The 27,941-nt window shown below is 37.2% G+C and overlaps 2 protein-coding genes across 3 annotated transcripts in view; one reads left to right on the forward strand and one right to left on the reverse strand.

The window, feature by feature from the left end:
- LOC134665995 (carboxypeptidase E-like) overlaps positions 1–27,941 on the forward strand; it is a 219,715-nt gene that overhangs the window by 183,247 nt on the left and 8,527 nt on the right. The gene's annotated exons all lie outside the window — the stretch shown is intronic.
- Positions 164–27,813, reverse strand: LOC134666009 (piercer of microtubule wall 1 protein). Of its 2 annotated transcripts, none has more exons than XM_063523089.1 (3): positions 27,555–27,811; positions 15,907–15,993; positions 164–306 (listed from the first exon to the last, which is right to left on the reverse strand). In XM_063523089.1, the coding sequence occupies exons 1-3, from the start codon at positions 27,715–27,717 to the stop codon at positions 182–184; spliced, it is 375 nt and encodes a 124-aa protein (XP_063379159.1). In that variant the 5' UTR covers positions 27,718–27,811; the 3' UTR covers positions 164–181. The 2 variants fall into 2 exon arrangements, with proteins under 2 accessions (XP_063379159.1, XP_063379158.1); XM_063523088.1 differs by lacking the exon at positions 164–306 and adding an exon at positions 13,017–13,174 and having other exon boundaries at positions 27,555–27,813.

A 27,941-nucleotide genomic window follows, 5' to 3' on the forward strand; every position in this document is an offset into this window, starting at 1 on the left:
CGGGAACTAACCCCCTAACTAAGGGCCAGTTGCACCGACCACATTTGACAGACTGATCAACGTCAGCCGGCGCGCCCCAGCGCTTTACTATGAAACTTTCCATACATAAAAATTTAGCGAACTCTTTAACAATACGAACAGTTTGGTGCAACCGACCCTAAGTATAATACATATCAAAAAGTTAAGTGTAGCTCGGAGGATCCATGCCGGTGTTGAGGCTGTAGTTTCGGTACATGCCGGCCGCAGCGAGATGGTTCGTGAAGGTCTGGCCCTTGGGATAGAACACTGACGGTACCGAGTGGATGCCTGCAATCACAGGTACCATTGGGTTTGCTGAGATGATACAAACTTCAAAAATAATTTATTCAAGTAGGCTTAACAATAAATTAATAATAAGCACTTTTGACATGTCATACAAAGTATACGTAAATATTACAATCATTAATTAAAACAAAAATAATAATAATAAGGCCTATTATCTCTGGTTGTTCTCATCTTGCTAACGGCGAGTACTTGCACAGACATAACCTCGTAGCCAGAATTATTCACCAGCAGCTTGCCCTCCTATACGGCCCATATAACCATTCCAGTCGCAGAATCATCAAAGTGGTAACTAAATGTCAGATGTGTCGTAACAGAGTCCACACAATGTGTCTAGAATTGTTTCGAAACAAAGTGTCGTCGCCGTGTGTACACTTTTCCGTAACAAGGTGTCGACACATTTGTGTGCACTTTGCGTGCGGTTTGCGACTAAATCTGACAGCAAATTTGTGACAGCAAATGTCAATATAAAATACCTCTTGAAAACCAAGGTTTGTCAAACTACTATTAGTGTCTCGTGTGCTCGTAAGTAATTCTAGTAAGTCATCATGGGCGATGCAAATGATAATAATCGACCAAAACCATATAAACACCCAACACCCGTCAACCTTTTACAGAAAAGTTTTTAAAGAAATGCAATAAGCTACTTAGGTCAGCCAACGAATGCTCAAAAAAGTTGTAGAGGGAAATGCTCGGAACACAATTTTTGACTCTGTAACTTGGTTTGGACAAGTTAGGAGGTGAACATATCAAAAGTCCCCGGCCGTAGCCCTTGAGCGGGGGGAAGAGAGGGGGCTTTGAAGGTCCCATTTTCCGGTTTTTCGATTATATCTCGGAAACTATGCATCTTAGCAACATGGCCACTTATACAAAATGAAAGTTAATTTGTTACAAAATTATTCAGTCAATTTTTTCGATATGTTGAATAGTTTTTGAGATATCCGCTCTTGAAAGTTTATTTAGGGCTCTCAATTTTATCTTGATATATCTACGTCAGTGAAGGTGCTAGGCCGTGTATGGTATCGTTTTCGTATAAATCTGGGTTGCTGAATCCATTTAAGGTATCACATTGACACCATTCCACAAAAAAAAAAAACTTTTTAGGGTTCCGTACCTCAAAAGCAAAAAACGGAATCCTTATAGGATCACTCGTGCGTCTGTATGTCTGTCTGTCTGAATACACAAAATAGTTCTTTACCTATAGATGACAGGAAAACCTATTAAAAATGTGCAGTCAAGCGCGAGTCGGACTTAATGTACGGAACCCTTAATACGCGAGTCCGACTCGCACTTGGTCGGTTTTTTTTAAACTCCTCTTGACGCTTAACCGCTGAACCGATTTCGTTGAAATTTGGTATAGAAATAGTTTGCGTCCCGGAACAGGACATAGGATAGATCTTATAACCAAAATCATCTTTTGAAGGTGTGAAAAGTGGCGTGGAAATTTGTACGGGAAATCAATAACCGATGAACCGATTTATATTAAATTTGGGATGGTCTACATCTTTGATTTAGTTAAAAATGATTAAAAAAACATGACTTCAAACCTAAACTTAAACAGTATTTACTTCAAGAAGTCAATTCTGAATTCCCCCCTACACCTCATTTCACACTTTTGAAGGATGATTTTTGAGATAACTTATTATGTCCTGTCTCGGGACTCAAAATATATGTGTACTAAATTTAAATTAAAACTGTTCAGCAGTTGCGTGAAGAGGAGTTTAAAAGAAAGTAAGTTTAGGTATATGTTTTTGCTTTGGAATGGTGTCAATGTGATACCATAACTAAATTTGGTACTGCGAATTTATACGAAAACGATACCAAACATGGCCTCGTAGCTTTACTGTTGTAGAAGTCAAAATAAAATTGAGAGCCCTAAATTCTTATTACTTGACCAAACTTGTGTAGAAGGAAAAGGAAAAATAAAAGTCTTCGGCAGGAATATAAGACACAAATATTTTTTTTTTGCGTTACTATTTCAATCATCAAATATAAACATTCCTTGATTATATTATTCTAGTGAGATCCTCACAGATAAACATAAACATTTACTTAAAAAATTACAAGGTCGAAATGTCACGGAACTTGTGAGAGTAATACGTGAAAAATAAAAACTTTTATGACAAAAAAATCTGGACACAATTTAACCTCTAGCCGCCCATACGTCAAACCTTGCCAAGCGAAATTAAATTTTATTTTGTCAACACAAAGTTCTAATTCGAATGGAACAGGAGACCTTTTTATAGGTCTCTGGGCGGCTAGAGGTTAAGAAGCATCCCATTGCGTCGAGGAATCATCTGTATTTTTGCTTGTTTCATTACCTCCTCGCTTCTTTTTTTGTCCTTGGTATTCTGTAGCAATCTGTTAGATCTGAAAATAAAGATAGACACCCATGACGACTTTTATGACATAGTGCATGGCCGCCATTCTGGAATCTGGATTCCAAAATGGTCATCATTTTCGAAAGCGGGGCCCCCTAAAACCTATAAAACGACATCCATGACGACTTTTATGACATAGTGCATGGCCGCCATTTTGGAATCGAAAATGGTTATCATTTTCTAAATCGGGGCCCCCTAAAACCTATAAAACGATATCCATGACGACTTTTATGACATAGTGCATGGCCGCCATCTTGGAATCCAAAATGGTCATCATTTTTGAAATCTGCGCCTTCTAAAACCTATAAAACGACACCCCTGACGACTTTTATGGCATAGTGCATGGCCGCCATTTTGGATTCCAAAATGGTCATCATTTTCAAAATTGGGGCCGCCTAAAACGTATAAAACGACATCCATGACGACTTTTATGACACAGTGCATGGCCGCCATTTTGGATTCTAAAATGGTCATCATTTTCGAAATCGGCACTCCCTAAAACCTATAAATCGACACCCATCTCGACTTTTATGACAAAGTGTTTGGCTACCATCTGCATGCAAGACATTTCTATTATTTTTACGTACAAAAATGGCCCCCTGTCAACTTCCAACCGAGATTTAATCGATAATTTATTCGATTAATGTTCAGATTAATTCAATTTCAATCTATGTTAGGTCGACTAAACTAATCGTGATTAAAATTTGAGGATTAACTTTTTTTATTCCATTAATTAGTCGAATAAACAGTTAATCTATTAAGTCCCATCTCTGACCACGTCATTTTTACACTTTGAGAATATCTGAAAACAAATGAACACAAGGAGCCATTTTGCAAATCCAGTAACTTTGTTATTACTTTTGACAGCGCGTGTCATGTGTCTACACAGAGTCGACACAAAGTCGAAACATTTGCGACTACTTTGTGACTGCAATATTTCTCAGCCTTAAACCATATTTATACATCATAACTAACAAGTTTCGTAGTATGTAAAGCGTTATTTCTGTTATTTAAGTATAGTATACGCATCGAAGTACTAAAAATGCATCAAATAATATATTTATGAACACAAGCACTGAGAAGTAAACAATTTCATTTCCGGCTAAACTAAAACAATGTGGTGGCGCGTTGATTATATTACACTTAGTTTATCAAATCACTCGAGCAGTTTAATTCCCCATAATAATTTAAGTCCTATTGTAATATAAATGCAAACAATATATAATTACGTCTTGTAATCCGTTTTAGAGATGGCGTATTAATGTCACTTATTTTTATTTAACTATTTTTCCATCTGACAGTTTCCATTTGACAGGAACAAAATGAACGAATGAACGAATGATTTTGGCATAAAGTAGTCGCAAACTAGTAACAATGTGTGCACACGGCGACCACACTTTATGTCACTTTGTGTCATGTGTCGACCCTTCCCCATTTTAGACCAGCGGTGGAACAAAAATGGGTTTTGATAACATTAAAGTTTTTTCTTTTTTGATATGTTGTTGTAAGCATGTTAAATAACATTCATGTAAAAAGTTAGAAAATTTTAGGTGGAGCGTTCGGCCATATTTAAATTTTCAATTTTTGCTAAATAACTATGTAAATATAAAATTAAAGTTACAAAAAACTTTAACATATTCAATAACACTTTAATTTATTCACAATATTCGGTTTTTAGAAATCTGGAACAGCTGCTTTCTGGTGAACGTAAAAACAGGAATTATTATGTAAATACAGAATTAGAGTAGCTGATATTGCAAAATTACGATATTATCTATCAACTTAGTATACATGTAAAAAGTTAGAAATGTAGACAATGTGCTTGTCTAGATATTGATTTCTCGTTAAGCAGTATGGCCAATATTGAATTAAAGTTTGTAGAGTTAATATTACACGGTCATAATAAAGATCTTACTTCTCACACAAAAGATTAGAAATATAAAATCACGGCGACACTAAATACTGATACGTAAGTATGCATTCCGAGCTTATATTAAGTTACATTTCAAACGCGCGGCGTTTGCGCGCGCCGCGCTGTGCGCCGTGGCAGGAGGCAGCGATCGACGGTCGCGGGCTAGCGGTTAGCGCGGTGCCCTTAAAAATACGCAAAGCGTTTATAAAATTATTATCAATGGTAAATAGTTATTTTACACAGTACACTAATGGAAACTTACCTTCCATTATTTATTTCTATATGTACTAGGGATTGCCCGCGGTTTCGTTTACGTAGAATTCGTTATCGTGTTAAGTATAGAAATAATAGATACATTTGAAAATTATTTTAGGTCATTGTCATACAGATAACTACCCTTGTTAAAGTATTCTTCAAATTCAATACACAGGTGTCATTTCAATATAATTTTGCGTAATTTGGCGCTTTTAGGTTATAAATGACTAGCGACATAAATTTTTTAAGAGCGATCATCTCCGATAATATTTACTTTATCATAAAATCAATTTCAAACTAACGTTATTCAATATTTATCATTTTAAAGTCAATATTACCAACCAACTGATCCAATTTACCTACGGTAACAACTCAAAATTTGCATCAAATTAAATGCCACTTTTCTTATCCGTTTCGAACAATCAAGAGGGCCTCTACGAGCTGATGTGGTGAAAATTTTATTTAACCTTCGTCCCTTGAAACCTTCACTACGCTCAAGGTTCAACTTTACGAACCACTCACTACGCTCGTGGTTCAATTTTAGAATGTTTGAATTTGTGAATGTGCTTCCTGCCTCGCACAGCCAAACTGTGGAATGAACTGTCCGATACGACCTTCAAACCTTCAAAGACCCCCATCTTAAAGGTCGGCAACGCGCTTGCAACCTTTCTGGTGTTGCGGGTGTCCATGGGCAGCGGGAATCGCTAACCACCAGGTGATCCGTCTGCTCGTTTGCCTCCTATTTAATAAAAAAAAATGTTTCGCTTGTTTGGGTATCAATATTAGCACGAGCGGTTAATCAACAACTTTTCCCCTTGTAAAACAAATAAATAAGGTAGGTGAGGTGCAGGCATATGAGGCCCGGCGGGTAACAAGGCCCAGCATTCAAAAATAGCAGTTGCTCCCTATTATTCCCAATTATTCTGAATTTGTACTTGTTGCTAAGAAGGCCCACTGTCAGTGCAGGTAAAAAGGTCTAGTCCCGGGCCTTATTGAACGTATGAGATGAAATATTAGATTAAAATATTTTAAGATAATTTTCAATATTTTTAATCTCTTATTAATAAGGTCGATTTGAAGAAACTTCTATGAAATTATGACTTATAAATAACACTTGCACTGCGTGAGCTGTCAAAATTGCTGCAGACTTTTCTTGGTCTAACTCTAATAATTTTTCACTTGCTTTATTGACCTAAAGACGTTTTAAAGAATCAAAAAGTCTAATAACATTGAGGCACTTATACTTTTTAAAGGCAGTAACTAATTACAAGTGACTTTTTTTTTGTTAATACATAGGTAGGTATTTACGATCATCATCATATATTTAAGAGTATGACTCTTGTCGGTGGAGCAATTTCCATGTTTGGCGGTCCTCCGCTTTCTCTTTGACAGCCCGATACGACATGACGTTGATCTTTTCCTTTATTTGATCCATGTACGCTCTCCTTGGTCTTCCCCTCTTCCTGTTTGCTTCAACTTTCCCTTCTATGATATTTTTGATAAATTCGTCGTGTCGTATCAGGTGCCCAAGCATCCTTCCTCTTCTATTGTCTATAGTTCTTAACAAACTCCTCCTCTCTCCTACTACATATATGCGTAAAACCTCTTCGTTAGTTTTCTTTTCTTTTACGATAGAATTGCGAAAAATAGTGTTTCTTGTGATAATTGTCAGAAACTTCGCAGGAGAAATATCTGTTTTTTTCCGATATAATAATTTTTTTTGTAAATAATACAATGATGGGGGCAAACAGGAATACGGCCCGCCCGATGGTAAGTGGTAATCGTAGCCCATGGATGCCTGTGACGTCAGCAACAGTGATTTTACAATTCGTCGCACCTGTCACCGATGTGAAATTGGGGCCAGATGTACTGTAAAAATTATGTTAAAAGATAATACTTACTGTTACGAATAAATATTTATACTGTAAAAAAATATCCCACCAAACACATTATCATGTAAATTTTGTTGCTAAGACGAAACCATAAGACTCGCACTGTCAAAAAGTTGTCAGATCTCTTGTCGAGCCAAGCTTCAAAGTCTACAAGCCCTAACTTCACTAACTCTACACCTTAGTCAAAATATGTGGCTTGGCTGTTTCGCTACCGCCACATGGGCATAAGGTGAAAAATTTATTAAATTCATTATTTTTAGGGTTCCGTACCTCAAAAGGAAAAATACTAAACCCTTATAGGATCACTCGTGTGTCTGGCTGTCCGTCTGTCACAGCCTATTTGCTCCGCAACTACTGCACCAATAAGTTGAAATTTGGTATACACATGTAAGTCTATAGCCCAAGGACATACATGTAAAGTAAATAATAGAAATTCAAATAAAGGGGTCACTTTTGAGATGTATGATAAATAGAAGAAAAAAAAAACTATATCTTGTTATAATTAATATAAGAGAATTAGAATAAGAATTAATATAAGAGAATTTTGTTAGAATTTTAATTAGTATAAGATAGATATGTATATTGTCATGTTATTTTCTCGAACTCCCCATCGGCATACAAACCTCCTCAAGGTTTTGCCCACGATGGGTCTTGTAATAATAATGTACTTTATTTAGCTTATTGTTCAATAAATTAAAATAAATATATATATATAGAAACTAAGAAAATACGCAAAAAATGACCATTCCCCCCCCCCCCCCTTATCTCCGAAACTACTGGGTCTAAAATTATGAAAAAAATACACATATTAGCTCTTTTCCTATAGATGACAGGAAAACCTATTAGAAATGTGCAGTCAAGCGTGAGTCGGACTTAAGTACCTAGTTTTCCGATTCCTACGGGTTTTTTAAAGACATTTTACTTTTTGTATTATAATTACATACAATAGTTCTTGTAGAAACGAAACGGCCAAGCCACACACTTTTGGTGTAGAGCTAGTAAAGTTAGAGGGCTTGTAGAGTTAGAAGCTTGGCAAGAGATCTGATAACTTTTTGACAGTGCGAGCCTTATGGTTTCGTTTGGGCAACATTTTACATCAAAATGTTTTTGATGGGATTTCACTTCTTGTAACTTTTTGTAAGTTGTTTATGACAATCTTCCATCCCCTAATTTAAAGGGTTGGGGGTGATTTACTATTAAAAATCCTGAAATAAGTATCTGGGGGCATCTGTTACACAATGTACTTCTTACTGATTCCCCATATAAACCCTTAAACCCTTCACCCCGTAAGGGTAAACTTTGGGGTTGAAATCTGCCTTCACCCCGTAAGGGTAAACTTTGAGGTTGAAATCTATTCTATATCCTTCCCCATAACAATACCTATCTATATACCAAATTTCAACTAAATCGGTGCAGCGATTGTTGATTTCCCATACAAAATTAAACCCCATCTTCATCCCCTTAGGGATAAATTTTTTTTGAATTTATTTGTTGTTTGTGTACTAAAACTATCTTACATACCAAATTTCAGCTTCTTAGAGGACTTCAGGCAGTACCCGGTATTGATGATCATCAAGTGAGTGAGTCAGTGACGAAATCGAAGTTTTTAGATATGAATAAAATCTAAAGTATAAGAGCTATGCAATTGATATGCTTAATAAATCCGAGAACTTTGTTTATCTGGTATAATCCAACCCCAAGTTATGAGGGTTCCAAAAAACGACGAAGCGCTTCGAGAAAAGGTAGATAGTGCCCTTGCGCTTTTCTCGTCTTGGCGAGGGCACTGCCGTGCCCCCAGATGTTAAAAGATGAGACTACTGTAACTAATAAAGATTTATGTTTAGTTACCTACTATTTTCGCGTAAACTAGACAATTTTTATATCTTTAGTTATTAAGACCCAAAATAATTATTTTCACTTATTATAAATAAATCCTCCTGTTATGAAGTATCAAATATTGTTATTTGTATATGTATAACTCTTAAGTTAAAAACAATAAAATCTGTTATTACCTCCTGTCAAAATGATTATTTTTTGCGGGATTAAGTAATACACTGGTAGTGTTCAATAAGGCCCATAATAGGACTTTTATAAAAGGTATATTTTCCAAGAGTATCGTAATATTTTTATAACTATTTTGGTATAATGAAGAAACTTAAATAAATGAGAAACCTATTTGAGTGAGTTTTTCATACTTCATATCCTGTTTATTAAAAAAAAACCATTTTAATTTAAGGTGGGCTGTATATAGGCATATACGGCCCACACGGAATATACAATAAGGTAAACTGTGTGAGGCCACTTACCTTATTGTATATTCAGGATGTATACCGTGTAATATTGAGCAGTTGGTTTTTAATATACATATTATGATATTGACGTTGAATAGGACAGGACATGACAATAGGAACCAGAAATAGGTATAGTTGGTCAAACCAATTTGTCAGTAAATAAAAACAAAAAACTATATTCATCCTTTTCTTTTGGGTGCTAGTACTAGTGTAAGTCAAAGATAGTATGATGATTCTCCCCTGTCTATGTTTGAAATGAGACAGTCCTTCGTCAAACTATGTATAGTAAAAAATAGTTGTGAATATCTTGTACATTTTTATTACAATATTAGTCAAGATAATGAAATATAGCTGGTCAAGCAAATCTTGTCACTAAAAAAAGGCGCGAAATTCAAATTTTCTATGGAACGATATCCCTTCGCGCCTACATTTTTCAAATTTGCCGCCTCTTTCTACTGACAAGATCTGATTGACCAGCTGTAGGTATTTTTACTTAATAAGATATTTTAATTTCACGTAATGTCCGCATCTAATTTATATATGTGCACGGTAAACAAACAAATTAATGATAAGAAAAGACAGACAGTGTTACTGAGCGGGAGGTGGGGCGAGGGGCGAGGGGCGAGGTATAGGTAGGCTATGATAGGCTCTCGAGCGCCGCGCCGGCGACTGACGGACCAGCGCGGCGTATGTATGAATTTCGCGCCTTTTTAACTAGATTTTACTATTACAATGCAAGCTACACACAGAAATTTCTTACTTTCCATAATATGGCTGCGTATATTATTTTATAGTAATAGACTTATTTTTACAGACTCTAATTCAATATTAGATCTTATAGGACAAAAAACGCATATTAATTCTAAAGCATATATCTTATTCTTCTAGCTTTTTAGCTTGCCTATTAACTTATAAATTTAGATATGTTGTTGTGGATTTATTTAACTTTAATTCAATATCGACAAAATAATAAGCTAATTGTAGTTTGACAAAGAAGCACGTTAAAAAAGTTTCTAATAATTTTACATTATAAAGCGTCATACATATTATAAACAATAGAACTTAAACATTGCACTTTAATTCAATATTAAAAAATCATTACTAAAAATATATAAATACCTAATTTATATCTAACGCTCGTTCTAACTTTCCATCATATATAGCATATATGCTTAAAAATATGTCCTATATCAGATAAGTATCACTTTTTCAACTTTAGAATTATCAAAACTTTTAGTGCAAAAATCCGGTCCCACTATTGAGCTATTTCTGGTAACTGTGTCGACACGGCGACGACTCTGCGACTGGAATTGTGACCGAAACAGACGGTGTCGACACAAGATGTGTCTACACCGCGTCGTAACGGCGACTGGAAATGGTTGTATGGGGGCCTTGTGGACCGCGAAGTGCCGTACTACAAGTACACACCTGCGCCAGTTCTCGAAAATGGTCATGCCACGCTCTATTGGGATCGATCTATCATCACTGACAGGACGATTGTTGCCAATAAGCCTGACATCGTGCTGATAGACCGATCGCAGCGCCGGGCCGTGCTCGCCGACGTCACCATCCCCCATGATGAGAATCTCGTGAAGGCCGAGAAGGACAAGTCCAGCAAGTACCTAGACTTAGCTCATGAGATTACCGCCATGTGGGATGTTGACTCGACGATCATTGTTCGGATAGTCGTGTCAGCGAACGGTCTCATAGCGAAGAGTCTCGACCAACACCTAGAGAGACTCTCGCTTGGTGGCTGGATCAAGGGTCAGATGCAGAAGGCGGTAATTTTGGACACGGCGCGTATAGTACGTCGGTTCCTCACTCTGCGGCCCTGACCACCGGCAGCTTGTGCCCTGCCCCGCTGCCGGCGGCACCCTAGGTTAGGTTTTTTATAATGTGTTTATATGTATTTTTTATTGTTTTGTAAGTGTTTTTATATTTTACTTTTATATTCATATTATAAATGACCTAGCCTAAGAAGAAAGATAAATAAAGAGAATAATAATAAAAAACAATACAATTAGTAACAATTAACAATAAATAAAAAGACAATGTCAAACAAAAAAAAAAGTCAGCGGAAACAATATAAATAATAGGAGTGCGTAAGTCAACTCAGTCCCAGGCATTTTTGTCATTTACATAATCCTTGATATTATAATAGGCTTTACAAATTAATCTACTCTTAATATGATAATATAGTTCAGAAGGTCCGAACCATACTGTTCTGCCTTAGAGATGGCCAGGGCGCCATAAGCCTTCAGTAAAAAGTAATGATCCAAAGGACTCGAGCCCTGTTAGCTCTTTTTTTAGGGCTCGCCTAATCTCTTGACGCCTAAAAGACTAAAAGCCTATTCTATTTAATTAGTAATATAGGCCTGTTAGCTCTATTTTAGGGCTCGCCTAATCTCTTGACGCCTAAAAGGCTAAAAGTCTTTTCTATTCAATTAGTAAAATAGGCTTTTAGCCTTTTAGGCGTCAAGAGATGAGGCGAGCCCTAAAAAAAACTAACAGGACTCGATTCTTTTGGATCACTAGTAAGAAGTGCATATATGTACTTGGAAAAATTCGACCTATGCCGCTGTGGCCCGGTGGCGGAATGGCACAGGTACTGCAGCAGCAGAGGACGCTGGTTCGATTCCAGCCTGCGGCACTGGAGACCTTGGTCACTTTTTCTTAGTATATGACATTTATTTCAGTTTACCGTTGGGTTTTCCGGATTAACCAAAGAAAGCAGTTGCTTGGGGTAGGTACCTCCCTAGTTAGAGTTCTTGGGGGCAAAATCTTAGGAATATGGATTTTAGGATGATTCAAGGCAGAGTTAGGACACCGTGACAGACGAAAACATCTAATCCGACAATGCGTCTCAGCGCTTGATACTTAGGTGTGATGCGTGGCTTGGCTATAATGTTGTATGAGTCATTTGTTTTTTTTTTATTCACGAGTGGTGGCAGTAGGTATATAGGAGTCTATGCATCTTATATATTACCTTTATCACGCGATAAATGCATTAAAATTTTATAATTCCTTTTGTATTAATGGGTAAAAATTAAATATCAAAACAAATTTATTCAATTTTAAAATTAAATAAAACAAAATTATGTTCCATAGTCTATATTAAAATTAGTAATTAACAACAAATAATCAATTAACAATATAATAATATCACTTTATCAATTCAAATCAAAACCCAGTAATGTACTGACAGAGGACTGTATCTAGAACTCAACACAAAAATAAATCTATTTTTAGTAACGCAGGATAACTTAAAATAAAAAATACGTCCTTATAAATAATTATAATCTTAAATTGTTAACTTAAATACGATAACCCTTGGTACGCATTAAATACAACTTTAAGCTAAATTGAATATTTTACTAAGCTCGTTCCCATTTCAAACATAACACATGTAAATATATATAAAGACTAAAACAAAGAACAATTATAATTGATGTTCATTAGTTGAAAACAAGCGATGCATCTTCTACACAAATACGAGTGCATATATAATAAAGACTGCTAACCTCTATATACTTAAGAAAAGTTCCATAAGTACCTATAGGTACTTTGTTACGCCATGACATCAGTCTTAAGCCTTATCGGTAAATTAAAATGTTATATATGTAAGCATCTTGTTAAATCTGATTCTTGAAATAATGAAATATTTGAAGTAAACATAGTTTATAATAAGTGTGATAAGGAAGACAGAGAAATTACAGACTCATTTTTTGCAGATTGACAACGTTATAGGTATTATAAAGATTGGCAGTCTTCATTATTTGATCATCTCTGCAGCAACCAACAAAACCCCCAACAGTTGAGGTTAGGTACGTGGTTAACCTCAAAAAGCAATTTCACGGTTATTGGAGCTCATTTAAAGACCGGCAAGAAATTGTAGAAATGAAAAAATGGCAACATCGTAGTGTCCAGCTTTCTAAGATTGATTTTGAAAGGGACGACACGACACCACAAGATTGCCACTTTAATATTTACAACCTCTTAACGGTCTGTAATACTCAACAAGGGTAGTATTAAGCGAATAGTTGCGGTACATCCCAAACCGCGCCAGATTGTTTGTGAACGCTTGGTTCTTCGGGTAATAATTGAAGGGTACAGAGTGGATCCCTACAAAAGTAAAAAGTTTGTATTAAATTTAGAAAATATAATCAAACACAATTAGAAAATGTGGTCAGACTGTGTGAAAAATATTTTTTTTATGAAAACGAGATCGCAGCACCATCTACCGGCTCGAATTGTAAATGCTAATTACCGATGGACCTCAGACAGATATATTGTCTGTATATGAATTCAGTAGAGATTCCAATAAAAACTGGAGTCAGACTCGCGCACGAAGGGTTCCGTACCATTACGCAAAAAACGACAAAAATATCACGTTTGTTGTGTTGGAGCCCCCTTAAATATTTATTTTATTTTGTTTTATAGTATTTGTTATTATAGCGGCAACAGAAATACATCATCTGTGAAAATTTCAACTGTCTAGGTTGATGAGTTACAGCCTAGTGACAGACAGACGGACAGACGAACGAAAAGCGGAGGCGTAGTAATAGGGTCCCGTTTTACCCTTTGGGTATGGAACCCTAAAAAGTACAAACCAACCAATTAAATATTTTACATATCTTTATACTTTCGTGGTCATGCACTTTTAAAGAACAGACCCACCAACAATCTCTGATCTTATTCCAAATCCTAATGCATCCTTCGACCTACTTAAGCTAATGCTGATGACACAGCTATAGTGTTCGATGGAGAATCCTGGGAGTCAGTGTTCAGTAGCGCAGAATCTGGCCTCTGCAGAGTGGCTGTATGGCTTAGAAATAACCTCCTTACGCTTAATGCCAGCAAAACTAATTATATATGTTTCAGTAAATATGACAGTTCGCAACCTAATATTAACTTGAAACTAAAAATACACATGTGTAACCAAGATGATCCTTCCCCCTGTGAATGCATCGAACTGGAAAAAGTAAAATTTACAAAATATCTAGGTGTACTACTTGACCAACGCCTCTCATGGCACATGCAACTGGAAAATGTAAACAATAGAATAAGAAAACTTAATTGGATTTTCAAGATTTTTAGATAGCTAATTGATATCCATCCACTACTGTTGTACAATTGTAAGATAGAACTCACTAAATGGCTGAAACAACTAAGTTACGATGATACAGAGTCATTACTGTACCGCGTTAATTATTAACTAAAAACATATTGGCAGAACTCATACGCTAATCCACACACGCACGCACTTGCACTTGCACACACACACACGCGCACGCACACACACACACACACACACACACACACACACGCACACACACACACACACACACACACACACACACACACACACACACACACACACACACATTCATTCATTCATAGTTATATCCTCATCATAAACCTAGTACTTAATTTAGAATACTAAATAATAGCATAAAATCCTAAAACAATCTTTAAAAAAAATTGAGAATATTAGTTATAAGTAGTTTACAAATAAAATAAGTTACTTGCTTATGTATAAGATTTCCTATAAGTAATAACAAGACTGTTTAGTTATGGAGGAGCGGGGCACCCTGATACAGGTTCACTCACCTAAAAGGAAGTCCCAACCACTGATGGCAATTTGTAGAAGTTTAATAAGGAAATAAATAATTTTTCATTTACATTTTCATTTCGTTTTCACTTAAGAAAATACCTACTATTAATACGTAATACGTAGACAGCCAACTCAATAGGTTCAGTTGTTGAAAACATAAATTATATAAAAATTATAAAACGAATTTACCTCGATAGGTCCCCAACTTTTTTAGATTCTTGAATTGGGAAACATTTTTTGTCGTTATTTTTATCACTATCGTGTTACAGTTGTGTTTATCAAACAATAATCAGTTAATTCGCTTCGCGGTGTTGCAAGAAATCTATTTGAGCCTCAGTTGTAGGTATATCCTCCTACGGCCCTAGGTCCTACCTAAAGTACTTATTCAGTTCGATGAAATTTAAATCATATACAATTGGAACAGAGTCGCATTTGTTTTGTTTCGTTCAATTTTCAAACAAAACCAAAATCAACTATATCCCTGCACTAAAGGTTCAAATTTCTGTGGCATATACCTCGTTAGGGAGGCAAGGCCTAGGTGTCATGCAGAACATAAACTTAATTGACCAGTTTATTATATTGTAAGCCTATCAGATATGTAATATATAAACAAGATTAAGATTCGATCGATTAATATACAATACAGTAAGACCGGTCTGGCCTAGTGGATAGCGACCCTGTCTATGAAGCCGATGGTCCTGGGTTCGAATCCCGGAAAGGGAATTTATTTGTGTGATGACCACAGATATTTGTTCCTGAGTCATGGATGTTTTCTATGCATTTAAGTATTTGTATATTATATAAAGTAAAATAAAAAAGTAAAATAAAGGAATGTCTCCTTTAAGTAAAATGAGCCGGCTTAAGGATTTAAGGTAGTTTCCCTCCCGACTTATCTTTCCACTGTATATAAACAAGATTAATTCGAACGATTAATATACAATAACCTTTATTGCACACCTCACATAAACACAAATACAAAATACACATGCATTTATTTCATTACTTTAAACACGGATAAACATTGATCTAACTAAGATCTGTAACTCTTACCTATACTTATTTTACATGCAGATTAACTCCAACGATCAGTTATTAGTATGGAACAGCATTGGAAATTGAGGCACCATGCAAATGGGTAAAGTACCTAGTACATACTACTTAGGTACAGGATTAATTAGTTGTTCCAGGTAATCGGACTCGCGGTGTGAATGTAATAAATTGTAATTAAATTTTAACTAACCTGGGGCATACCATCCGTATTCGCTGGCGGTCGTCCTATAGAACGGGTGCTGCTTACTCACTTGACTACCGTAGCCATTGAACCAGTCTAAAAAAATGTATTTGTATATAAAGCATACATCAAGAATCGTATATTTTCTTATTCCATATCGTTTCTAGATCTATTAAATGACGTATCTTAAAGTTCGAATCGGGCCGTTATTCTCTAGTAGGTACAGTCAGCAGCAGAAGTCGCTATACACTCCAGGTGCTCAAAGAGAGGTAAACGTTTAAACTGTCAAAAAGTTGGTGACTGTCATGGTAGTATTTACTTGTGAGCGCTCAACGTGTCACAAATATGTTAACAGTCGCTATTCATTAATTTCTACACTTACAACAAGTCATTGATACCTTAGCTGTCAAAAAACCAATGGTATCTAAGCGGTCAACGTGTCAAATATATCTGAACAATATGGAAAAATAGACCTTTTTTTTTTTTTGGTAAAAAGTAATATTTTACATGTCAACAGTTCATCAATATTTACATAGTGCGGAAAATTTCATCTCATTGTAATAATAATTATAAGTAAGTACTTTAATCAAGAAAAGTCATATACTTTTATACATTAAAAACAAATTAAATTATTAAAATAATATATATGTCATAATATTTATAAATTAATTATCTATTTGTCAGTTTACAATTTAGTTTAAAGATGTTGGTTGTTCCCTGTGAGGAATTCATCGGTAGTGTAGTAAGCTTTTTCTAGGAGCAGCTTTTTTAAATTACGTGCAAATATTTGGTCACTGGCGGAATCAACTATTACCTTAGGTAGTGAATTATATAATTTGGGTCCCATGACACCCAGCGACTTTCGAAACTTTGCTAGCCTATATCTCGGAACAAGTAGCGGGTTTTGTCGGCGAGTGCTTCTAACATCAGTCCTAGTGAGAATTATGTAATTATGTAGATTTTCCCTTACATGTGTGCAGGCTATTTGTATATAAATACTTGGTAACGTGAGTATTTTATGCTTCCTGAACAATTCTTGTGCCGGGTAGTCTAATGGTTTGTTATCAATTAGGCGTAATGCGCGTTTTTGTAATTTAAACAGTCTGTCTCGGTCGGCTGCTGTTCCCCATAGGTCTACGCCCTGAATAAGTATGGAATGGAAGTAGCCGTAGTACGCCTTTTTCAGGTTTTCAGTAGATAGGCTGTTTACAAGTCTGGAAAGTGCGTAATTGGCCGAGGCTAGTTTGTCGCAGCGCGCGTCAATGCGCACTCCACGTAAGGCCAGCGTCGATAATGAAGCCTAAGTACTATCGGGTGCAGCGACGGTTGAGCATCCTACAGTTCGATTTCAAATGCACCCCAGACGCGGTCACTTATTTACATTATCCACCAATGGGAACAGTCCAAGATTTTTGACCAGTAACTCTAAATTTTTAATATAAACGTAACGTGCCTAACAATACGGTACAATTTGCAACGGATATGAAATCGAAAGGAGTAGCTTTTTTTACCTTTTTTTATAAGTAAACCACCAAGAAACATCTGGCTAGTAACACTTAAAATTGAATGCATTGTAATGACCCAACTCAAATTCCTTACCTCGCAGTTTCGGTTGTAAAATTAAATTTCTTGACGACTTTCCTTTTTTCTAGACATTTTTTTATCTAAGTTTCAAAAAAGTTGAGTGCTTAACGAGTTCAATAAAGATCAATAAATAATACTATTGATGTGTTTAATTTATACTTAACTACTTTTATAATAAATATTTAAGTGGGGTATCCCATACAACAAACGTGACTTGTTTGCCGTTTTTTGCGCAATGGTAAGGAATCCTTCGTGCGCGAGTCATAATAATTCAGTTGCTAAATAAATAATTGGTAGCTTGCTCATATTGAAATATTTTAACGCTTTTGTTGCCAAAGTAGGTATTCATTTTAGTACCTATTTCTATTTTTTAAGCTACTGAAATCCGATTAATTAGTTGACCGGTTAAATACGTGCCCAAAAAAGTAAGGGTCGTTAAACAATTTAAGATTCGTTTAAGCGGGCAGATGTTAAGTTAAGACGCCGCACGGTCTCTGCACGCAAAGTGCGCAAAATTTAACAATTCTGGACAAACATTATGGCTATTAAAAAAAGTTTTCACGTATTCTTGGTCGCACAATTGTTTTACGGGCACCAGATGTGTAATCTTTCTAACATAGAATGCCCTTTAAAATGCAACTGATAACGATGGTCAACACATGTTTGGGTTGGTCAGGTAAGAACCCAAAAACAATATCGATGCAATATACTTAAGGCACGACTGTGATTGGTTGTAATACTTGTAATATAAGAAGGCGTGACGTTTTAAAGTTTTGGGTGCAAGCGATTTTCGTTGAGAAATGCTCAACCGTCGCTGCACCCGATAGTACTTGACTTGACGTACTTGAGGGACCGTTACATTATTTACTTCTATATTTAACTCGTCAGTAGCAGCAGTGCGTAGTTGAAAATGAATTAAATTGGTTTTTTCGATGTTCAAAAGCATGCCGTTGGCTGTGAACCATTTGGTTATTTCGAGCATTGCTTTGTTGACGTTATGTTTCAATGTTGTAAGATTTTCGGCATTAACAATAACGCAAGTGTCATCCGCAAACATGACATACTCATGTTCGGGGCAGGCTGTTGTAATATCGTTTACTAGAATTAAAAAAAGATTATTCCCCATGGTAGATCCTTGAGGAACAGAACAACCACTGATAGTTTCGGGTTTCGATTTTGAGTTTAGGACGTAGGTTGTTTGTTTCCGATTTGTTAAGAACGAAGCAATTGCGTCGTATATTTTACCTTTAAAACCGTAGCGTTCGAGTTTCTTAAGTAGCAGCGAGTGGTCGATCATCTCGAAGGCGCGCGAGAGGTCGCAGAATATCGCTGCGACCTGCCGCCCCCCCCTCGAGGTGCGTAAGCACACGCTCCACCAGGTCTCGCGCCGCGTGTGTGGTTGAGCGCCCAGCTTGGTATGCAAACTGCTGTTTGTTCAATAAGTTGTTTGAAACAAAGTGTTTCATTATCTGAAGACTTAACATGTATTCAAAAACTTTAGAAATTATAGGTATTAACGATATTGGTCGAAAACATTTAGGTAGATGCATCTCACCTTTACCTTTGTAGATTGGTTGAACCTTTACCAATTTTAGGACATCGGGATACACACCTACAGTCATGCATTTATTAAACATATTAAGCAATATTGAAATAACAACAGGCGGAAGGTAATCGAGAACGTGCGTCGACATTTCGTTAATATCTTTTGATTCTTTTCGTTTAATGTTTTTAAAAGCGGTTATTATATCTGATAATGTGAAGTATTCGAAATGAAACGTTAGTGATAATGACATAAGGTGTCGTTCTAAGTACGCGAGGGCGGTGTTTACACAGGGCTTTGTATTGTTATCGCACGTGTGCGCATAGTACCGGTTCAGCTGATCGGCCGCCGAGGATGCGCGCGCGCCTTCGCATTCGCCAGCCGACGCGCTCACGAGAACATCAATCGCACTACTCTTACCTTTTTTAGATCTACATGTTTCGGACGAAATGACACGCCAGACGCGGCGGCTCATGTCGTCTTGGCTGTTGGATATCTGATTGTTTACATATTCACTTCGTGCATCTTTTAACGCGGTCCAAAATTCTGATTCTAGCAATAGCAAGCTATCACAAAGCCGTTCGGTGGTATGAGGGGTTTTTAATAATTTAGTTTTTATACTACCGATATCGTAGCGTAACTGACGAATATTATCGTTGACCCATATATTAACATTGTGTCTTATTTGAGTTTTTTTAAATGGAAAATAAATGTCATAGTAATGTTTTATTACATTCACTAAGAGTTCTATTGTTTTTGCAGGACAGGGGCTTTTGTTTAAAAGACAATCCCAGTCATAAGAGTCTAAGGCGAGATAGAAATTATTGATATTTTGTTGGGAAAAGATACGTTTAAATGTATGTGTGCAAGTTGTTATTTTAGGAATATTTAATGTTACGCACGTACTTAAAAGATGATCGGAAACATGGAAATCCTCACAGGTCACATTACGTATATCTGCTTTAGGTACATTTGTATAGACATGGTCAATACATGTTTTAGACAATTTAGATATTCTAGTTGGAGTAGTTAATTATTGTGTATAACCAAACTGTTTAATAGTATACAACAAATTTTTGGAATTACTACATTTAGTTAATAAATCAATATTTATATCGCCTACAACAATCACTTTGTAGTTTTGAAGGGCAGGTAAGCTTAATAGTCGGGATAATTTAGCAAAGAAAATATGTACGTCACCGTTTGGAGGTCTGTACACACACACCACAATCAGGTTGAGGCCTACGCATTCAACTGCACAGGTTTCAAATTGGGACTCCTCGGACAGGCTGCAGACTTCTTTCCGCTCGATGGTCACTAGTCCCGACCTAGCGTAGACGCAGGCGCCTCCTCCCATTTTCGTGGATCTGCAGTACTGGGCGCGTAGCTCGTAGTTCAGGATGTTGACGGATGTTATCTGTGCCGTCTGGAGCCAGTGTTCTGTAAGGCACAGTACGTCAATCTGGTCTTGTTGGAGTTGTAATTCGCATTCTAATTTAGATGTTTTATTTCCGAGGCGGTTAATGTTTTGGTGTACTACACATATATAAGTGGGTTTATCTGGCATTTTGGTAGGTGATGGTTTTTTATTTGGGAGATCGCTTCTCCCTCGGGCGGAGAAAGGGCTGCCATTCTGAAATGCTGGTGTTAAGAGGCCATACATCTGTATTTAAGAAATCTTCATACACGGCTATCGGAATGCCAATTTTAAACGAATTATACGTTTCGTGCTTTGATTTTATCAGTTCGGCTGTGTATTGAACATCGTCACGAATTGTTTTTAAATGTTTGATAACACTGTCAGGGGACGTGTCTTTTTCAAAGTAACATCCGTGGAAATACTTCAATACTTGAACTCCGCCTATTTCTGTGTTTTTTGCTGTACCTTTAATATTCAGGGATGGCTTGAAGTTGCGCCGGCGGTGGTGACGGGTTTGAAATGTTTGCCAGTCATTGTCATTGTTTTCGATTTTATTTATTGAAGTTAAGTCTATATTCTCGTCATTTGACTGGGGTAGGTCATGTACTATGTCTTGAATCACGGAATGCGGTTCATTTTGGTCAATTTTAATTTCATTGTCTTGTTTTGTCTTAGGTTTCGTGTTGGCGGTTCGTGGTTGAGAGATTGCTAATCGCCCGTTCGGCTCTCGCTTCTGCGGTGGCTTTCGTTGAGCTGCGAGTCGTTCCTTAGAACGGGTCGCAGCGCTGCGTACTGGCCGGGTGGGAGCGTGCGTAAGAGCGGGACGGCTAGTAGGCGTTGAGGCACTGCTCGATGCGGCGGGGGTTGATGTTACACTGGTCTGGTTCGTCGAGCCAGGTTTTGTTGTTTTGATTTGTTGATTGGTGGGTCCTTCACATTTTGTCACATTTGAAACGGTTTTTAGATCACTTATTTCGTTTGATATTTCGTCTAGTTTGTTAAATATAGACGTGATTTTTTGTTCTATGGGTTGTAAAACACTTTGAAGGATGATTTTTATTTGTTCACTGTCAATTGGCGACATTTTAAATAATATTTGCGATATTTATTCGAGCGAGCTAACTGTGACGCGCCGCCTACCGCGCAAAACTGCTACCGCGCAAGACTTTAAAGCATACAAGTATGGTCGAATATTGAATAAAAGATAGCCATGCTAACTTCAGGTAAAGCGTTTTGACAATCATCGAAAGCAGTACAGTCTTGTCATCACATACATCTATCTCACGTTTTGCCCTTCAACCATTTGACAGGAGCCTCTCGGTCAACTTACTGCCAACTATTTCTTTTAAGGTGGTTCGATTTTCATACAAAATTCAATCAAAGCTCATTAAGTAACTACACACTATTAGTACATAAATATTTCCGCATTTATCTTCCTTCGAATATTCGTTTGCGCGAAATTAACAGGAAAACAATGTTTCATACAGAAATCATGCAAAAATCATAGTTAAATTTTCATCAATTTTACGTATGTGTGTGTCACAAATGTCGTGTACAGATACATTTGCGACGTTGCCATACCATTTCCGACGTTGCCGGGCTGACCACGGCGCGAATTTGGAGTGCCGTCATGTTTAGTGCAATTTTGTTGACACTGACGTTTGACAGGTACTTAATTGACCTAAGCGAGAATAAGTACCCGAAGTTCGTCAGCTTAGCTAAGAACTATCATGGCGTGTTATGCAAACAGTCGCTTTTTTGCTTACAAACGGAAGATTCCCGGTTCGATCCCCAGTCAATTGTATGCTGGAACATAACTTTTTGTATTTTTGTTACATCTAAATTTCGTATTGTTTTTTTATTTTTATTTAATTTTTCTTATTATCATAAATCGATTGATTAAGTATGGTATGGGCTACACGTATTCGTTTATTTTTGACAAAGAAAATTAGAAATTATACTCTACCTAATCTCTCTTATTTTTACAATCAGGACATCCTCACTGCAATAAAAAAGAGATATATAAAATTTCCTGTGGATAAAATAATGGATTTTGTCTATGAATGAAAAACACAATTATTACTATAGTTTGTTTTTTTTAGCATTAGAAATAAGGTAAACAATCTTGACGTGTCTTTTAATTGAAAAACACATTTTAAAAATAAGTTACGGCAAATATGTAACAATTATAAATCAAATACGATCATTTATATTCTTCTGCTTTCATAAGTAATAGTTTTTTGATTTTTAAAAAGCGTTTAAATCTGTGTGCCTAGCCAAGATGCCAGTCGTTCGCTCCGTAGCGAACGTTAGGGTAATACCTGTCTCTATCACTCTGCCATATTAATGCGACAGACACGGCTGCGCTTTGGTCGCTACGGAGCGTAAACCATTGGCACCTTGGCTAGGCACCCTGGTCATCTGGAAAGCGAAACACATACGGAACGCGTTTCTATTACTCAATACAGTGGCCAGTTGCAGATTCGGCGGTAAACTTAACTATACCTAAATCTGGGTGCCTAGCCAAGATGCCAGTCGTTCGCTCCGTAGCGAACGTTAGGGTAATACCTCTCTCTATCACTCTGTCATATTAATGCGACAGACACGGTTGCGCTTCGTTCGCTACGGAGCGTACACCATTGGCATCTTGGCTAGGCACCCTGGTCATCTGGAAAGCGAAACACATACGGAACGCTTTTCTATTACTCAATACAGTGGCCAGCTGCAGATTCGGCGGTAATCTTAACTATACCTAAATCTGGGTGCCTAGCCATGATGCCAGTCGTTCGCTCCGTAGCGAACGTTAGGGTAATACCTCTCTCTATCACTCTGCCATATTAATGCGACAGACACGGCTGCGCTTCAGTCGCTACGGAGCGTAAACCATTGGCACCTTGGCTAGGCACCCTGGTCATCTGGAAAGCGAAACACATACGGAACGCGTTTCTATTACTCAATAAAGTGGCCAGCTGCAGATTCGGTTTTAAAGTTAACTATACCTAAACCTGGGTGCCTAGCCACGATGCAGGCTAGTAGAGTTCTCTTTCACCTTCAGCAGAACCGGGAGATCCAAACCTACCTACTTTTCATCTAATAATCTCAAGAATCAGTGCATGATTCAAACTTTACCGGTTGCCGTGGTAAGACCTAGGATTTACCATATCGGTGTTGGTAAAAGCCCGAAGTAAACTAGTAAGATTTAACATTTCGGGCTTTTACCGATCGGCATCGGTAAAACCTAAGTTTTACCGGTAAATCCTAGGTTTTGCCGTACTTCGGGCTTTTACAGTAACATATATATAATAATTGCTCGTTTAAAGGTAAGATAACACAAAGGAGAAACAAAAAGAAATTACCTACTCGCACCAGTCTTGAACCCCAATCCTCTTGCACGTAGTTATTTCCACGAACATACCGTTACGCTATTGCAATGCAACATACTTACGTTGTGTGAAATTGTCTACTACAAGGATCACGGAAACACTGTTTGCATGTGTGAGTAATACTAGGAAAAAGCGTGACAGCAACACTCCGTCGAATTAAAAAGGTGGTTTTTGCACAATGAAGTATTCAATGTTTACTTTAATTGTTCAATATTTATTTAAAGAGTGCGCGAAACATACTTTTAAGTATACAAATACCATGACCATTTCACAAAAAAATAAAACCTGAAATTTTGCAAAAGTGGTGCCATCTAGCGAGAGTTAAGTTTTGAGTAACCTAGGCGAACCACCTTAACAGAATCGTCAAGACGAATGACACATAGCAAAAGCTAACTGAAGCCGAATTTAGAGTCAATTGTCAAGGCACGTCGTGGTCTCAGTAACAAGCGTTTGCTTTTCAAAGCAGAGACCGCGGGTTCAATTCTCAGTCGTACGCACCTATTTACAGCTTTTTTTTTTTTTTGGGTTTCATTTCTATTATTAATTTGTGTCTTCTGGTTTTATGTTAATTTCGCATTAGTTTATATAATTTTTGAAGATAATGTCCCATGTAGCGTATGTACGACTTTCTATCAGGACGTTGTAGGTTTGAACCCGCAGTGGGCGTTACTTAGATTACTCCTGTGCGGAATGCCATTTGATATTTACTACTCAAAAATCACGTTTGTTGTATGGGAGCCCCACTTAAATCTTTATTTTATTCTGTTTTTAGTATTTCTTGTTACTTATAATAGCGTCAACAGAAATACATCATTAGTGAAAATTTGAACTGTCTAGCTATCACGGTTCCTGAGATACAGCCTGGTGACAGACGGACGGATGGACGGATGGATGGACAGACGGACGGACAGCAGAGTCTTAGTAATACGTTTTACCCTTTGGGTACGGAACCCTAAAAATGGTGGTCTCTTCGAAAACTGACTAAATTAAATTAAAGGATATGAAAACAATGCATTTTATTAATTTCAGACATCATGTTTCATAGTAACATTTATTGCTTAAGACCTACACAATCGATATCTAAATAGAAATAGTCTTAGTTTTATTTTTCAAAACGTTCGGGGTTCGATTCCCGAGCTGAGTACACATTTTTTTTAATGTATGAATGCAGTTTTTCGTGTTACTAAAATCGATGACATGATTCCTAAGAAGAGATCGGTGTATATCGTATAGTATCAGATTTTCCCATACTGGCCGATCTAAATGGGCCACCCTGTATAGTATATTTTACTACAATAAGTGGGCTAAATAAATATGCTGCCAAGGAATGGAATTCCTTGCCGGCGTCTATATTTCCGTGTTCTTATAACCCGGCAACCTTCAAATCAAGAGTGAACAGGCACCTTCTGGGCGAGCTCGCTCCATCGTAGGCCACGTCTACGCCTCGGCTAGTCTGTGGCCATGAGTAAGCCCATTCATAATAAAAAAATATATATATATATATATATTAACATAGGTATATAATATGATCAACGGTTTGGAAGAACAGCTGCATATGACAGTTAAAATAAAGAAACCGATCATTCTAGTAGAACCTACTTATTTATTGTATAAGTTTGACACTTAACGATAAAATACTTCTTTAAGAAAGGAGGTGTCAATTCGTAGTGCTACAGTATTAATTTTAAAGTTAAACAGATAAAATGTTGATGCTTAGTTACCATTGAAATAACAACTACTTAGCAACTGGTGGCACCCTGGCTGCTGACGTACGTGATTGGCAGTGCGTGTAGGTATTAATGACAGCAGCTTGAATTTGATTGCCTAGTTACCACTGACTTTTTTACCGTTATTGTCATTGTGATTAAATAAGGGTGTATGTGTTAAAGAAAAACTCAGAAGTTAAGGTATTTTTGACGAACTGAAAGCCTACGTGAAAATGACATCTTAGATGTCCTTATTTTTGTGACGATTGAAGTGTATATGTTTTCTTGGACACCTTGCCCGCTCAGGTATATCTGCTGCTGACTGTACCTAATACTTATTATACCTCTAAAAGAGGCCCGTGTACTTATAGTTTATTTAATTATATGTTATAGCAAAACTTTTTTGACAGACTCATTAGTAGAACCTATGGAAAATTTTAGCCGCCCAAACTTGACGAATACTGGCCATTTATACTATACTTAATTTGCGAAAGTATCAATATTTTTAAAAAATCGTAGAGTCAGACCAAGCTAAGTTGGTAGCGATTCTGATAGCCCACAGACAGTGCAAGTGTTAGTTAAACGTCATAATTTCATAGAAGATTGACTTTTAAATAACACTTGCACAGCCGATCAAAATCGCTGCCAATTTAGCTTGGTCTGATTCTACTCGCGCCCAAGGGATTTTAAAAAGTTTAGGCCCATAGTTTCAGGGAGGGAGGGAAGGGAGGAGAATGTTCGCCATTATTTTCTTTGTAGGTTTCTTTAGTTATTCTAGGTCTAGGCCATCAAAACATACAAACAAGCTTACTTAGACTAATTCTTTCACGCTATATTTTTTCTCCTTTTATATTTAGGTACAGTCAGCAGCAATAGTTGCTAAGCGGGCGAGGTATTCAAAATGATCTTGACGCGACATTATTGTTAAGAGAATAAGAACGCGTCAAGGTAATTTTGAACACGTCGCCCGCTTAGCAACTTCTGCTGCTGACTGTACCACAATTTCAGCCAACATATATCTAGTTATCTGTTAGCAGGTGGCTAACACAGCGAGTAACACAGCGATGTATATCGGTAAACCCGCATATCGCCGGAAACGCTTCCTGTTTCAGCGAAGATCAACGACACCTTAATCTAGATAGGCCGCGTGCCGTACTATCACAGGTGCCTAGGCTATAAAGATAGGTCTGATGTTGTGAAGAAGGTTGTTGGCGGCAACATGCAGTGCGTGACCCATATGGCCTATGATCGCACACTGTGGAGACGTAGCATACATGGTCGCGATCCTCGGCAATGAGGGACCGAGGAAGAAGAAGAAGAAGGCTATAAAAGAGCGAAGAGCTGCAATTCAACCCTTTGAACGTTAAAAGACAATAATTCTTTAGGTACTGAAATACAATTTTGAACTAAAATCTCAATTCGATCACACAGTTTTATAGGTCTTAAGGAACAGGGAAATTACCTAGGTACTTACTACAAAACATATTTGAAATTTTATGCCCTTGAATATATATTTCATGACAAGTAGTAAAGTGCTCGATTGCTTGTTGTTTTATGTGATTCCATGAATTAACAATACCTATTCAAAGAATATGACCAAAATGTCGACAAGATGCTAGGAATGCGCTACGAGTACCATATTCTTTTGTCACTTCTAAAGTCTAAGAAAATAAATATTTTAGACACATATTTTAGATGTCGTGAAAGCCGTTATGAGTGTAAACGGACTGGATGAGGACTCCCAGGATCGTGCAAAGTGGAGAAAGGCCAGTAGGAAAGCAGACCCTTTTTTTGTCGGAGTGGGAATGCATTTACGCACGGTGAGTGGAACTCGCCGCTCCTTATCCCTCTCTTGGCGAGAGGAGGCGAGAATTTCGCCCTACCCACTAAACCTACTCCGGCGTTTCACCCTCTTTGTCGTTCGTGACGGCACACTGGGATCGATGTCATTCTACCACGGAGGAAAGCAGACCCTGGCAAAGGCAGGTATAACGCTAGGTAGAACAATTAAGAAGACTTACGTGGATGTTCGAATCTTTTTGGTAAGTTGCAAGTAACAAATACGTCCGATGTTTTAGGCTCCGGTTTCTGGATCTCTCTCTTAAGGCACTCTTTGTCCACGCACGTCGCTGAGCAAAATCCTGGTACCGACTTCTCGTTCTGTTCCCCTTGGTGATCGCTCATCTTGAAAATAGCAGAAAATTAACAAAATAAGCAAAAATACAACCGCTCGCTAGTAAAAATTGTTCCTAATAATCAAACAAAATTGTTGTCATAGCAACTGTCTCCACGTCCTAAGCAAGAATTTGTTTGAAGTTTGTATAGCTTACTTTATAACCGACAACTTACGAGGTTGAAAGTTTTCAAGGTAGTTCGCGGTGGTCTTGGTTGTACATTGTTATAAATAT

The sequence above is a fragment of the Cydia fagiglandana genome, chromosome 7 (genome assembly GCF_963556715.1).
Source record: "Cydia fagiglandana chromosome 7, ilCydFagi1.1, whole genome shotgun sequence".
Taxonomy (NCBI): domain Eukaryota; kingdom Metazoa; phylum Arthropoda; class Insecta; order Lepidoptera; family Tortricidae; genus Cydia; species Cydia fagiglandana.

What these genes read in the sequence shown, in the direction of transcription:
- LOC134666009 (XM_063523088.1), bottom strand. Translation starts at nt 27,717, where the DNA reads ATGAGCGATCACCAAGGGGAACAGAACGAGAAGTCGGTACCAGGATTT. An exon ending in AAAAAGATTCGAACATCCAC is followed by an intron (nt 15,994 to 27,554) that starts GTAAGTCTTCTT and finishes ACATTTTTTTAG; the next exon opens with ACTGGTTCAATGGCTACGGT. An exon ending in ATACGGATGGTATGCCCCAG is followed by an intron (nt 13,175 to 15,906) that starts GTTAGTTAAAAT and finishes TTACTTTTGTAG; the next exon opens with GGATCCACTCTGTACCCTTC.